General features: G+C 31.8%; 1 protein-coding gene across 1 annotated transcript in view; it reads right to left on the bottom strand.

The window, feature by feature from the left end:
* Positions 1-307: 307 nt before the first annotated feature.
* LOC143042591 (cyclic nucleotide-gated channel alpha-3-like) overlaps positions 308-16,787 on the bottom strand; it is a 66,183-nt gene continuing 49,703 nt past the window's right edge. Inside the window, exons 3-5 of the mRNA XM_076214989.1 lie at positions 12,675-12,820; positions 7,720-7,931; positions 308-2,239 (exon numbers count right to left, since the gene is read on the bottom strand). Coding sequence (XP_076071104.1) covers positions 855-2,239; positions 7,720-7,931; positions 12,675-12,820 — 1,743 coding nt within the window. The 3' untranslated portion in view covers positions 308-854. The remainder of the gene's footprint in view (positions 2,240-7,719; positions 7,932-12,674; positions 12,821-16,787) is intronic.

Consider the following 16,787-nt stretch of genomic DNA (forward strand, 5'->3'; position numbering starts at 1 on the left):
AACTTATATTATTCATTAGATACATAAATGTCATTTGCTATGAAGAATTATTCATTCATTTAAAATTTCTTAATTTTCCGTTTAAGGTACTTGCGTTTCATCCCTTTTTAACCTTAAATATTGTTCTATTCACACTTTACAAGTTATTTTAATCTTTACTTTTTTTTTTAAATGTACTACATTTTGTTTAATATACCATGCAGCTGAGCAATAGCAAAATAGTATGATTATAAAGCATTTTATGAAAGCATCATTACTCATCTGTACATGGATCACATAAAAAACGCATAACATAAAACCAATGTAATGTAATAATTTAATGCAATGTTATGTCATATAATGTAACACCAAAATGACTATAATAACAATATCACAAAAACGTTAAACCCTGATATTAACCATATCATATCCCAGAGATAAATTAAAGCCAATCATTGGTCAATTTAGTACTAGCTTGAAATATTCGGGCTTATCCTGCAATTTGATTGGTTAACTCAAGAGGGGATATGAGATCTATCTCTTGTGAATAAAAAAGAATGTTATGAATTGTAATCGATGATTGTAATCACTACTGAAGTATACCAATATTGTTATTGGGGCTTCAAATGGGATACGGGTTCATAGCTCTTGTGGAGTTCCCGAATATGAATATTTTGAAATCTACTGCACTAGGATATGAACAAAGTTTATCACGTTTTATATGGTTTAGTGACATATTAAATGTATCCTCGGTTAAAACATGACCGTTTGATCAGTTGATTGTTATTGTAAAAATTACATAGTGTCTTGCAGTCATATTATTATTTTTTACCATAGCACGCACACATATTTTAGTTTATCTACCTTTATTCCTATCAACTATCAAACGCAGAAAAGTTTGAGATAGTGTCTTCATCTTTTCGTAACACTTTCTCTATTTTTGTGATTCGTTGCTTTAGTTTTTGTTGTGTTGTATTAAAGTCGGCAAGCAGACGTGCAAAACGAGTTTGAAGTGTATCTAGACTGCCGTCAATGCGTTGTAGCTTTTGGTCCGTTGTTTCTTCTTGAGCTTCCATTTGCTGCATAAGTTCTTCGTCCAAAAGGTTGTCTTTTCTTAATATTTTCTTTCCTTTGTCTATCAATATTTGTTTTGCATCAGGATATTGGGTTAATACTTCCCAAAGATCATCTTTTGATAAACAAAATAAATCACTATACCCAATACTCCGGATATTTGCGGTTCGTCTGTTACCGTGCTTGTTCCCTGCAATATTTAAAATGCTTATTTCACCAAACACGCTACCTTCTCTTAAGGTAGCGAAAATCTGTTTCCCGTCATCGGAAACAACACCTAGTTGTCCTCTTTTGACAATGTACATTTCTTTGCCTATATCCCCTTTTCGACAAATATAATCACCAGGACTAAACACTTGCAGTTTTAATTTTAGCACTAATTCTACTAAAAGTCCTGGTTCACAGTCTTGAAATAGCGCTACCCGTTTCAACGTATCTAAATGCACATGGATTGCAATTTCCGCTTTTAGTTTGTCCGGAAGTGACATAAGCACTTCCTCTTCGTTTAATGATTTCTTATTGGTCCATAAATAGTCAAACCATTTAATGACACGTTGTTCTAATTCTTTCGTAACTTTTCGAAATTCCATGTATTGCTTAACCCCGTCCATCTTTGATTGAAACTCTGCACGCGCTGCGTTCATGTTAGTAATCATGCTACCAACATTACCAACAATTGTAGCGAATATTAAAACACCAATAAGAAAATCCACAACAACGAACAAAAATTCGATGTCTCTTTCTGGCGTCGGGGTTTCCCCGATTGTTGTCAAGGTCAAAGTTGACCAATAAAAACTATATATGTACTTTCTAGTCAATCGTGCATTTGTCGGGTTTGTAGTATTTGGATACACCCAACCATCACTTCCAAATCCTATTGCATTGCTCATAGCAAAGTATATACATGCGTTCCAATGAATGATTATCAATATGTACAAAACAAGATTCAGAATACGCACCATATTTGTAAAGCTTGTACGAGTTGCTGTGCGATCAAAAAATTCTAAAAGTCTACTGAATCTTAAAATTCTGTTAAACCGCAACTCTGGTACACTTGTACCAGTTATTAGATAGAAAAAGTCGGTAGGTACAATGCTGAGTAAATCTGTTTTGAAGTTTGTTGAACTTAAGTAATTTTTTCGAAGTTTTGTAAAATCTCTGACGAGAAGACCCTCTTCAAGATAACCTAAAATAGACCAAAAACAAAATTATTAAACCACTGTACTGGACTAGACCCTCTTCAAGATAACCTAAAATAGACCAAAATAAAATTATTAAAACACTGTACTGGACTACAAATACCATTAAAAAAGTCATCATCTTATTAAAGATATACATAATTAAATTGTAGCCTTTGTATGTTCGTTTTCAAGGTTTGTTGTTGCTGCTACGTATACCTGCTTATCAGATATTAAATGTGTAATTCATCCCGAATAAAATACAAACCCTATGTTGTCCACTCTTTGTTAGTTTTAGTTTATACATATTTAGTTAACGTGAATTGGGAAACAATTTATTGCAACTTATATTTAATCCCTTTCCACTTTGCTGGTGCGAGTTCTGTCTTGTAGCGGCATTAGTCTGCTCTTTTTCGAAATCTACAAGGGTGTCTTATACGCGCAAAAGATATGTCTCTTTCTTAAAACGGGTCAGCTATTTTTCGTTTCTTCCGACTTACCATCATCATTTCTCTAAAACATACTCGCAACTGGTGTCCAGGGAGAACCGAAAATTTAGTCTATAAAATTTTCTCAAAGGAACGGGGATCGAACCAGGAACCTTTGTGTTTGTAGTCCGAGGCGCTAACCACTACATCACGGCCCTTTGGTTACAGGGATCTCACTGTGTTAGTCTTTCTGTTCTAAAGATCTTTTACTATTATTTGTCTGTTTGTCAATTTTTTTTTAGCCTTAGCGTTGTCAGTTTATTTTCGATTTATGAGTCTGACTGACCCTCTGCTATCTTTCGCCCCTCTTTTGGAATCTTACACTCAAATTTGAAAAAATTGTGCATGCTTTCATAGGATACACACATTTCATTTGTTGACGAAATATTTATCAGGGCCATTGTTTGGGGCCAGGTGAAGGACGCCTCCGGTTGCAGAAATTTCTCGCTGCATTGAAGACCTATTGGTGACCTTCTGCTTTTGTCTGGTCGGGTTGTTGTCTCTTTGACACATTCCCCATTTCCATTCTCAATTTTATCAGAACAGAAAAACGAACGGAGTTTTGCCATAATGAGCAACATAGTACTACAATCATGACCCAAAGTTGTTACACACAAATAACAAAACTTAGTGAGTCTTGCGTGAAAGAGGCTGTTGATATGGAGCAAACGAGACTTAGTTATCTGACTACAAGTTCAAAAGGAATTGCCGAATTCTTTTCATAAAATTTCAATTCACAAACTATCCCGTAAGAGAAAAAAGGAAATTTTATTTATAATACATGTAACAGTAACCTTCAGAATAATTTAGCAATGACTTTATTTGATTGTTTGTGTTCATGCTAAATGATAAAATTGTTGACTTTTCCTTAAAAGGTCTTTATAGGAAAATATTATTTACTGTCCAAAAAAATATGTTCCAAATTGTCCACTGTTTCATTAATGTCGTTTTGTTGGAATACGTTTTGTCCAAATGTTATATGAATAGAAAAAGATTATGTGCATATTTAATAAGACAATATGGTTCAACGACTGCACGGGGTAACATACAAATAAACAGATAATTGTCTTTATAGTGTGTTAAGCCCTAGATCACCAAGGGTATACAAAACATCATGTCCAAATGCAAAAATACTACCAAAGATTAGAGTTTAATGTATTCTTAAAAAAAAAAAAAAACTAAATATAAAGATCTTATAAAAGGCAACCCCTGGTTAAATCCTGTCTTAAGTATGACATTAAGACTTGTATCTTTAGCTAGATTTTAAATTTTATACATCAGAAATTCGAGAAAAGGTTTAGTACTTATTGGATTGACGTGGTTGTTTGGTACAGTCATGTCTGTGGAGCGGTCGTAATGGTCAATATCCTTCCTTTTAGTTTTCTTCATATGTTTGAATTGAAGTATGACAGCAGAAAAGTGCCAATCCTTTTGTCAGCTTTGTATAGGAAAAGATAAATGTACCGATCCCAACCAGACTGAATAAACATAAATGTCACAGAGGACAGAAATATTATTAGTTATCTTGGTGTAATCAGGGGTGTACAGAATTTTACACCGTTGTTGAAAATTCATACACCCTGAGGCGTAGCCGAATGGGTGTATGAATTTTCAACAACGGTGTAAAATTCCGTACACCCCTGATTACACCAAGATAACGAATTTATTTCTTATGAACATTTCCTTTACTCATTTTGAAACCAGGATGTAAAATTGAAAAAAAGGTAATGAAAAATTTACAGTGTAACATTTTTTCAATGTCCATGTTGCTGCGCATTGTAAAATACTTTTTACTTAATTTTTTGAAAAAATCAGAAAAATTTGGTGTTCTTTGAGTTTTCCGGAAAAAAAACTTTTTAAAATATTTTTTAAATTTTTTTTTTTTTTTTTTTTTTGTTGAAATTCTAACATTTTATTTTGATTATTTTTTCTTTTTTTTTTTTTTTTTGATTTTTTTGATTTTTTTTTTTTATCTTGGCAAAAAAAAAATAAAAAATTCTGAAATTTTTGGCAATTTTTTTTTTTATCCCGGAGTGAACCAGGGTGGGGTGTTATTTACACCAGGGTAATTAACCAATCAGATTGCAGTATTTTTGCTGCATAAGAAATAAACAGATTTGCACGCCGTACATTTCTTTTAACATATATTTTATCTATTCAATTATGTGTAAAACTAATTCACGTCACATGCGTGAGAAAGAAAAATATAAGGCTGTATAAGAACGACAGTGAGTCTTATTTCCTTTATTTTGTGGAAAATTGTTTCATATTAAAAGCTTTTTTATCCATTGGAGAGAAGCAATAAATCTTCGGTCGTCAATAGATCTGTTGAATCTAGCAAACAATATCTAAAAGCCATTAAACCTTAAAAGATTCTGAATTATAGTTTTAAAAGGATCTCATTATCTTAAAATGTTACTTTTCGGATGTAACATCAGAAATTTATTAACTGAGCTGATAATTTATACGTAACTAACACGTGAACACGTGTCGTCTGCAAAGTGCTCATACCTGTATGACGTCAAGAGATAACGGGAGCTAGAAAAGAAAAGGGTGGCTGATTGCTTCAAATGGCTTTTTATTTAAATTTTAATGTATTCTAAGAAATAACAAGAATGAATTGACAATACGGTATCCTCATTACTGATAAATATTCGACAATTCTCATTCAACATTATATATAGGTCTATAGTTTTTTTGGTTCCACAGTAAAGGTAAACATTGTCTTCTCCTGCAGACGGCATTTTTCCTCTATCAAATACAAACATTAAACTAGATTTTGAATGCAGAAACTTATTGTCGCTAATAGGAAACCATTGTTTATCTTGCACCCGGATGCTTACTTCCGAATGACGGAGCAATCAATCAGGGTTGACATTAAGCCATTTTTTCTCGTCTCGCAGTTGACATTTGTCTCTATTAAATATACATATTTGATTATTTATTGAATACACACAAAGTTTTGTCACAATTTTCCAGCACAAATATATGTTCTCGGATGTCATTACTTCCGAATGGTGGTGTATATGCTCGTGCAATCAGTCAGGGTTGACAAAAAGACATTTTTTCTTTCTCGCAGACGACATTTTTCTCTATCAAATGTAAATATTTGACTATGTTTTGAATACCATAAAAGTTGTTACAATTAGCGTGCACAAATCTATTCTCCCGGATGTCATTACTTCAGAATGGCGGTTAATTTGCCCTCGAAATGTCATTTAGTTACTTGTCTATATTTATGACTTTGTTTGAGCAGTTAATTGACTTGTTTAGAATGATATTCGAAATAAAAGAACATTTCGGATATATTGGATTAAATAACCAAACACAAAAACAATTATCTGATTTCGTGTCAAAGACGCATTCAAAAGTTATGTCTTTTTGTAATTAAATCAAATAAATTTAACACTGATTTTATAACTGGAAATATACATGGCATTAGTACATCAAACAGCTTGTTTGACTATTCCACAACGTAATTGAAAGTATAAAACACCCATACAATTATATTGCATTTACGTTTCATTATAATACGTTATTTTGATTGGCACAGTTATCTTGCGTCATTCTAAAATTAACCTCTATTTCAAAGTGAAATCTAACATCCATGATGACACGTGCTTCCCCAATAAACTGGACAAGTAAAAAAAAAAAAAAATGATAGAAACCGTATTTCATGATCCTAGCAAAATCAGTGCAATTATATATATTAGATGCTTCTTTTAGTAATCTTATAAGGTTTTAAAAGCGTTGACCGTGCGCACATATAGCATCCGCGCTTCATACAAAAAAAAAAAAAAAATCACAAAAATACTGAACTTCGAGAAAAAGCAAAACGGAGAGTCCCTAATCAAATGGCAAAATCAAATGATAAAACACAACAAACCAATGGACAACAACTGTCATATTACTGACTTGGTACAGGCATTTTCAAATGTAGAAAACGGCGGATTGAACCTGGTTTTATAGCGCTAAACCTCTCATTTGTATGACAGTGGCGTCATATTCTATTATATTTACAACGATGCGTAAATATAGTTCGGTCCTCTCTATTTGACACCCCAATTAATTTACCAAAATAAGTATGCATACTAGTGTAGTGACTAATATAATAAGGTTCGATATGGTTTTCTATTTCTCTATTCTATCAACTTGATAGTTTGTACGTACGATTCCATTAACAATAATGAAAGTAGGAAAGTATTAAGAATATATATAGGGTTTAATTATAAGATCATTCAAGATGTCTGGACAATAAAACAGTTGTAGAGAGAAAACTGTACCGAAATAAACAAAAAGATTTGGAAACAGAAAAAAAGATTAGCTAATCTATGACGTAAGCAAATGAATTAGAAAAGGCATATTGAGTGCAAACGACCACACATCAAACTCTCCGAGACTGCACATCAAGATCAACGTAGTTATCAGATCTTTCTTCTAGGTTTCAGACTTTTAAATCTGATGGCCTCGAGCATCACTGAACAGACATTAATTATTAAGGTAATCATGTAATAAGATGTGGTATGATTGCCGCCGAGACACCATTATACTAGAGACCAAATTACATAGAAATTATAAACTATACAGGTCAACGCATGGCCTTCAACAATAAGACAAACCAATAATACCAAGCTATAAAACGTTCAAACATGACAATTAAATTAAATTCGAAACAATTCAAACGAGAATAATAAGATCTTGATCAATGTAGAAAAAATATAAATACAAAACGAATATGATAAAAAAACAACAAAAGGCTACCACTGAATTACATTCTCCTGAATTGGAAAGGACTCCCACATAATGTGACGGTTTAAAATGCTTGTGGGAACTTTAACTTTCCCCTAACACGAGATACTGGTGTAATTGTTCAGCTTAACATACGAACTAACTGTAAAAATCAGTTGATATTAAGCAGTGAGTATGTTATATATTAAAATTGCAAACACCTGGACACCGGCCCCTTTTAAGAATGGTAGGTTACTACATATAATAAATACCTGTTTTGAGGGAGACAATCATATCTAATATGTACAAGAAATCACTACAGTAATCCAGAGTGAACCATAAAGCTTGATACTCCTGTTGCATCTCTATAAACGTTGCTCGAGCGATGATGAAAATAATATTGTAAAGGACGGCAATAGATATAACAAATAACCAACGATAGTAGTAAGACTGCGACGGATCCACAACAAACCCTTTCCAATATCTGAAAAGAAAAACATAAAAAATATTTGTTTTTTTTTTTAGTCACGGACGTTCCGGACCTAACCGATCCGGCCCCAAGTCGATCTGGACCAAAGTCGATCCGTCCCAAGGCGATCCAGACCACATAAAAAGGGAAAATAAAATGAAATTGAATAAGATTAATTTAATTCTTTTCTTTTTTTTGTGTGTGTATACATTGTGTATGTGTGGTTTGGTAGCAGCTACTTATAATTCTGCAATTATGCATTGCACACAACTGTTGCTAACTTAGTTGCTTTAAACAAAAATAAAATCTTATTACAATATAACACTAGTGCAATTGTCCCCATCCTGCTTCAAAGAGAGAACGAGAGTGCCATACGATAGCCTTTATTTCAACAAATGTATCAATATTAAATGTACAAAATGATAAAATACATCAAGAAAGCCACACGTCTTTGATCATAAATACGTTTTATATATCAAAGCCAGGTTTCTTTAAAATCTTCTGACCTTATTTGAGTTGAGAATTCAATTTAATTAAATGTAACGCAATCCATTATTTTCTGTTTCAATATTGAAATTGAAAAACAATGTTTGCCGTTCAGCTCAAATGATGGAGCAAGCTATTAATGATATTATTTATCACACTTATGGAAATTTCCTGCCTTCCTCATGATAAACGATATTCATTAAAGCTCGGTGGAATTAAAATGGATTTATTTTAAAAAAAAGTTCGCGTCAAAGTATGGGACCATATAACCTTGATTAAATCAGTTACTTATATTTTATTCAAATCTAGACAAGTACTATATTGAGAAAAACCAACAGGAAATCGTTTTGGGGGGTTCCTCTTGTACATACGGGTAATTTTGTTTTTCAAGGTTCCGCCATAACTTGCAATGACGTGTGGACTTTGTTCTATTTCATGACCCCTTTGTGACCTAAAGTCGGGTTTCGGAGTGTGCATGTACTGATTGTACGCAATGAATTAATACACCATGTCGAATTAAAAGAAAATATCTTAGTTAATATATCTGCATCTGGACTTTTCTTGTTATCGGCAGTAAAATGGTCTGACAAATGTATATTTTTTCTCAATGCCTTAAGCTATCGCCGAAACAAATCTATGTATAAGAACTCACCAGTTCTATACGGACCTTTTTCGTTTTTTTCATTGTGGATACTTTTAATAAGTTCATAAATCTTTCAAAGTCGGAAAAGCTTTCTTAGTTCCATTCATTCAGAAGTAACAGTTGTCCCTTATATATTTCGTTGTAGCATTTTTTCCTACATCCACCATTTTGTACCTTTGAAAATGTCTGTCAGAAATATGACAGCTGTTTCCATTATAAGTATGATGTGATTGAGCTTTTGATTTTGCCGTTTGATAAGGACTTTTCGTTTTAAATTTTCCTTGGGGTTCGGTATGTTTTCTATTCTACTTTTATCTTTATGTATACTTGTTTTTGAGTTGTTATATATATCATTCGGAAAAGTTTTGCTTTCATTCATTGATTCCGTCTCTAATGCCATCGTTGTTTCTTTTTGTTCCATGTGAAGATGGCTTCTTGGTATAAAAGACATTCATCAAAGAACTCGAGATGGGAAAACGATATTTTACAGGTTTCATCTACAGGAGATTTCCATTGATACTTTCTTAGAAGGTATAATTAGACACGTGATGAGGTCACCTTGAAATTACATATATCACATGGTAATGCCATGGCAATCACATGATCTTAATGTTTGTCGTGTGTCAGTGAATTGAAAATGCTTGATAAAAAAATCATTTTTTTCCAATCACTGGTAGATATTCATTAAAATATTGAAGAACGCTACCTGACGATTTCAAATTCATAATATTAAATCTTGTGATCGTTTTTACAATAATTAGAATCAGCCAATATCTAGATGCAACAGTCGATCCCAAATTATCAAATACATTTGTTTCGTATCGAACTGGTGAGTTCTTACAGTACAATTTGTTTGGGCGATAGCTTAAGGCATTGAGAAAAAATATACATTTGTCAGACCATTTTACTGCCGATAACAAGAAAAGTCCAGATGCAGATATATTAATTAAGATATTTTCTTTTCCCCAGATTACTACGACGGCAGAATGATAACTCATTCTTGATCAAGATAAAGAAATGGATTATTATGAAATAGAAATGTCTACCAGTATTTATTTTGATGCATTTTTCGTTGAGGAAAAGCATTCATATATATAAACATATCCCATAATTCATTGCGAGATTGACGGAGAAATTGACAAATGTTAGTGTACAGACTTCCAATTAATTTCAGTCAGACATATACGAATTGTTTATTTTTTTATTATTGATTTGTGTTTCCGTGCAAGGACAGTTTCTATTAAGTGGATACTGTCCGTTCGGAAAAAATAACTCACTTGATTTAGTTACCGAATTACAATTCTGTTAAATGGACAATCGACATTGAGCATGTAAGTTTCCTAAAATTAATCAGAGACTGTAAACAACATTCTCTGATGACGTTGAAAAATGAAGGACAAAATAAATTGTGTCTATATTGGCATAAAAAACGTCATTAAAATAAGCTAATCAAATATAGAAAAACACCGATATGCTGCAATAAGATAGTAATTCGAAGAGTTTCAATCATTTCGTATAACTAGCTACTCGATGGTTACTTGTTTGTTTCTTTCTAAATTAGCAATATGATCCAACTCTTTCCTAAGGAAAATCTACATGTATACTCAGAAAATACAGTTAAGCGGTCTTTTTTAATTTTTATTTTATGTGTGCAAGGATATTTAAACCAGATTTTGATTTAAAAAAAAAAATAAAACACAGAAGAAATGCGTGATTTTCAAAGAAAGTAAACACGACTGTCGTCCTGAATATGATTAACATGTATTTATTTATTGTTGTCCAGTGGCAAATATTTCATGCATTTGCGATTTGTTACTAGACGTCAAATGTAAGGCAACAAAACTACGGGGCGCCGAATGGGACTCTTGTGGTTTTGTCAGTACAAAATTCAATTCTGTGTCATGACAAAATCATTTGTGTCTTACAAAACTATGTGATACAGACTTGTTTTATGAGAACTTCAATTTTGTGATGACTTTTTGTCATCACAAAATTCATTTTTTTAGTCAATTTTGTCAAAAAGGAATGCAAATATAAATTCATTTGCAAAATTGACTTTTGTTACCCGATATGGAAATTAAAACACAAAAGTCAATTGTGTGAGACAAAATTCAATTTTGTTAGACAAAATTGACTTTGGTGAGACAAACTTGAATTTTGTGAATTGACTTTTGTGAGACAAAATTGACAAAATTGAGTTTTGTGTCACAAACTTCAATTTTGTCTCACAAAAGTCAATTTTGTCTCACAAAAGTCAATTTTGTGACGACAAAATTTTTAGACTTACTTTTGTGACGACAAAATTGACTTACTTTTGTGACGACAAAATTGACTTACTTTTGTGACGACAAAATTTTTAGACTTACTTTTGTGACGACAAAATTGACTTACTTTTGTGACGACAAAATTTTTAGACTTACTTTTGTGACGACAAAATTGACTTACTTTTGTGACGACAAAATTTTTAGACTTACTTTTGTGACGACAAAATTGACTTACTTTTGTGACGACAAAATTGACTTTTGTGACGACTTTTGTGAGACAAAAGTCGATATTGTATGCAAATTAGTTCACAGAATCCAAACTAAAGTAATTTGCCTACAAAATTGACTTTTTCGCCCAATTTTCAAATTAGGTAACAAAAGTAAAGTCTGTGTTACAAAAATGAATTTTGTCATGACAAAAGTATCTGTTGTCCACTGAAAGATAATTTTGTATGAAAAAATTTTAAATTTGTAGTATGCTACAAATTTTGTTAAACTGAACTCATTTTTGTTGAACAAAACTCACTTTTGTCCGTACAAAATTAAATTTCGAGTACAAAACCACAAGAGTCCCATTCGGCGCCCCGTAACAACGTCCTGAATTAAAATCCTACAACGTACTAGGAAGTTGCAATTTATCGAAGAAATAAAAAAAAAACGTGTGGTTAATTGCCTATTTGTTGGCTCTTACTGGACAAGTTAAGATTTTGCCGTGGTGACCTTTGTCTATATTTATAGTCAGCAATAATCTACTAGACTTTTATAGGAACGTTGTAATTGTTACATGACTGTAATGGCTAAGTATTTACCATACAGTACATCCTTGTGTCTGCTATTCTGACAGTATGGTATTTATTTATTTGTTATGTGATGGCTCTGTACAACACTTGGAAGGTTTTATACATAACAACGATGTGTTTCATTGCTATTTTATAGTTTACATTTAATGTGGTTTAAAGCATGTCTGAAAAGAGCATTAATTGCCACAATAGGCATGTTGATATCAAATTATTGGTTCTTAAGATGCCTTATTTACACATTTATTATTCATTCTTCTGAAGTGTGACATAATTTATACATTCAAACAGCTTTATATAAAGACTGAACTTTTGGATGTATGAGAAGTTGAAAGCCGGTTAGTTAACTTTAGACTCACTGATATACTAGTAATCTAACTTATAATAAAAGGTAACGCAAAACGGAAGCCCGTTAAATGTTAAATTCATTTAACACCTATTGATTAAAGCACCTCCTTTTCTAATTTCACCTTTTGTGTGTGTTTATTTTGTAGGGGGGAGGGGGATGTCGTGGGGGGAAGTCGTTTTTGCTGTTGTTAAGCACCAACAATCAATTAATCATATTTACCTGATATCTGAGATTTTTCTCGTCCGCCGATCTCCTGGCGTCAGTTTTGCCTCTGTACCACCCATTGCGACTCTTTCCAAAAAGGAATCTGGTCGCTGTGGTAACGTTCGTGCCTTCCATCTTCCTGATGCCCATGCCTTTATCACCTTAAAGTTAATATTGAAAAGTTATAGATATATAAAGAAAAATGATTATACATATTTAAAGAATGTTATTGTCTTTTCTGGTTTAATCATATGCTGTTGCAGTTATGGTACGAGTAGCAAAATGCTAGCAATGGCACAGGCTGCTTTCTTTTTCAGTTTCGGACTGCCTGAAAAGAGCTCGATCTTCGCTAGACTATGTAGATATAATTATATTTAAATATAAATTACCTCAAACCGATACAAAGATGGGGAAATGTGATATGACAACTGTCCACCAAAATGACGTGGAGGTAAGCAATCATAGGTCACCGTACAACCTCCAACAATGAGCAAACCCAGTACCGTATAACCGGTCAACTTTAAATGTCTCCCCGACAATACAGAATGTGAAAAATTGCAATCAAGAAAGCCAACTACCTGGTTTTTGACACAACGAAACACATCAGTGATCAGGATTTAGTCGTTATATACTTAATTTAGTATACTTTATTGGGGGACGAGGACCTCTGGATATAAGAGTTATCAGATGTCAATGGCATGAAACAATTATTTTGTAGTGTAAAATATTCTCTCTGGTTGCAAGTGCTCTTTTATGAGTTTCATTAGATGCATATTATTTAACTATAGGACGTGTTCATTTTCAATTCTTTGATGATTCGCTCTTTTAATTCCAATATAATTTTAGTTACTTAAAAAAAAAATGACATGGTTTCGTATAATGATGCAACCGATGGATAATTAATGTCACTGTCTGAATGACATTACAAGACAAGAGACATCTTTTATTCTTTCTGACGACTATTCTAAAGCTCCTTGAATTCCCCTGACATTTTCTGTTATCTTAATAATCCAGAAAACTATTAAATAACAATATTTTACACGATTTTAAAATCCAACGTAATTATTGTAATTCATGATACAGAGAATTCTAAATTGATTTTTTCCAACTTTTAGATGATACAATAATTCCATGAACAATTTTTTATTTCTTCAAAGTAACGATTTTTTTAAAAATTAAATTGAATCTTATGTTTCGTGTCCATAATGGCATTTGATGTAATCAGGTGATTTGCTTGGATTAACTTCCTGTTTCTAAATGTCGAAACTAATGCTTTAGATGTTTAATAATAATAATAATAATAATAATAATAATAATATAATAATAAAAATAATAATAATAATAATAATAATAATAATAATAATAATAATAATAATAATAATAATTATAATAATTATAATAATTATAATATCGAGTCTTCACAGTTAAATAAAAAGACTAGCTGAAAACTGTTTCCCCTGTTTCCCCTTAAATTTTAATGAGATCTCTTCTGGTGTTGGGAGGCAGTTATGTTTCATATTCATACACACAGAAGCTATAACAAAGATATTATACTTTAATAGAACCACTCAGTCTCTGAAAACAGCATAATTAAATCCTTTATAAATAGCAAAAAAGGTGGTGGTGGTGGCGGCACTCTTTCTGTCTTAAAAACTGTATCTCTTTATTAGACAATATATTTCTAAACGAATTACAATCCATCGAACGATGTAGAACATTTAATCAAAACATCAAACACATATGACATGCTTGTCCAAACAGAAAATTCTATTGTTTGACAAGATATCACAGTCAACGTTCACAAATTGTACAATTAATCAGTTTCAAAGCTTCAATTTTGCCAAAATCAATACAATTACAATACTATCAAACAAATCTCAAGTGTAATTTCTAAGATTGATGTAAGGAAAAAATAATCGTGACACCCATATTGATTCAAGATCCTATTGGATGTGACAGCTTTATCTGAACAAATAAGACACTTTGATAAAATAACATGTTAGGTCAGTAATACCAGCTATGTTACTTGTCTTCAAGCGAGTATTCCCAATGGATAAAAATAATAATTAAATATTATATAAAGATGCAACATAAGTTACGTAGCGTTTCAAAATATCATTGAAAGTTTATTATCAGATTTCTGATAAAATTTGTTTTGATAAAACAACATCTTAGGTCAGTTAGACGAGATATTTTACTCGTCTTCAAGAGAGGATCCCCTATGGATATAAAGGAAAATTATATATTATATACATGTATGTATATATAGTGTAAAGTTTCGCAACGTTTAAAAGGATCATTGAATGTTTATTTTATTTGTCTTCAAGTGAGTATTCCCTTTGGATATAAAGGATACTTAGATATATGTACACATGTATATAGTATAAAGATGTATCAAAATTCACGATGTGTTTAAATATACCATTGAAAGTTTCAGTTAGGTCGACCGTATAGCTAGAGAGCACTTTATTGATAAGAAAGCTGAATTTGCCTTTATGTTAGCTATTTACGAACATTTAATTTGTTGCTCAGGTTGGTGCTAAAAAATTATTCGATGCCAAGAAGTAACATCAACGGTTAGAACGTAACCTAGACAATGTTCTATGATAAAATTTATATTTCAATTTCAGCCTTTGAAATTTAAAGATTATTGTCGATGTGTATTTCATTAGTCAATACCATGCAATCAATGAGACATTTTTTCAAGATTCTCTTCCATTTTTTATGCTTTTTGGGGGTTTATCTTACAACTAATATAATTGATTCTTACTTCCGTAACGTCCAGTAGCAAATATTTCATGCATACTAAGCATGAAATTGCGACATTTACACTCTGGCATAAAATGAAAATTGACATTGACACATTCAAACTAACGCCATGTTATAGATGTCATTATTGCATGATATTTATAAAACACTCCCACTCAAACACTATGAAATCTACACTCTTTCAAACAAAACAACCAAAACGCATCGTGACTTTTTGTTCTTGCTTTCTGACATATTTAAATTCCTGCAGTAAAATAAATTGCAGAACTTGTTTCCGTTGTTTTCCATGTTAATCCATCTATTAATGCAGTTGTTTTATCTAGACCTGATTAAAGTCCAACAGAGCAGAAAGAACGCGTAAAGGCAGACTTTCTTTTGAGAATATCAATAAAATGCTTTAAAAGAAGGTTTATTCTCTAAAAAATTTTACAGTGTTTATCGCATATATATGTCAATTTTTAAAGGATAATAATGGTACAGTTTCAATTCAACATTTACTAAGGCTTTCACTGTTTTACGTATAGCCAGGTACAATGTGACTTGTATACATAAGTGTTTCAATACAATTAATTGAAAATAACACACACAAGAGTCATTTTGGGAATTTGATAGTTGTAGGAAATTTATCCTGCATTTCATTGCAGTAAAACAATCTGTGTCACAGACATATACCATGGGTGTTTCAAATCACCATTGTTTATTAGATGGTGTTTTTATAGAATTCTTTGGAAATTTGAGGTAACATGGTTACTAAAGCTTGCACACAGTTAGAATACGGGTGAAAATTTGATTGGTCAACTTTTTCGATAATTTTTAACAGGATGGAACTTGACTCATGACAAGTATTTCTATATTTCAAACTAAGATAAATTGACACTTTGTATTTATAAGAGCAAATTTAACAAACTTAAGACTAATAGGGGAAATCGGTGGTGATATTATACCAAAAAATACAAAATAGTTGAGAGTAAAATAAACATTAAATAATAATACTATATCAAAACGATTCATAACGATAAATAGCGCTAATGTGGTATTTCTTATATACCCATTTTTGTTCGTGAAATGTGTTTTTTCCATTTTTTATTTTGATCAGTATCAATCTAAATTGACAAATTGATAGCGTTCCATCAATCTGTACACAATGATAATATCAACTGCAAAGAAATTTAACAAATATTGCACTGTGAAAATATTAAATATTTTTTTTTATCTTCTTCAATACGTTTCTTTGATGTTTTATATATGCATGAATACGGAAGCGTATTAGCGCCACACATTTTTTTATATTTTTCTTCCTATGTTTGCGTTGTAACGCAAACCTTTGCGATATAACGCAAACCTTTGCGTTATAATGCA

Source organism: Mytilus galloprovincialis, chromosome 8, assembly GCF_965363235.1.
Source record: "Mytilus galloprovincialis chromosome 8, xbMytGall1.hap1.1, whole genome shotgun sequence".
Taxonomy (NCBI): domain Eukaryota; kingdom Metazoa; phylum Mollusca; class Bivalvia; order Mytilida; family Mytilidae; genus Mytilus; species Mytilus galloprovincialis.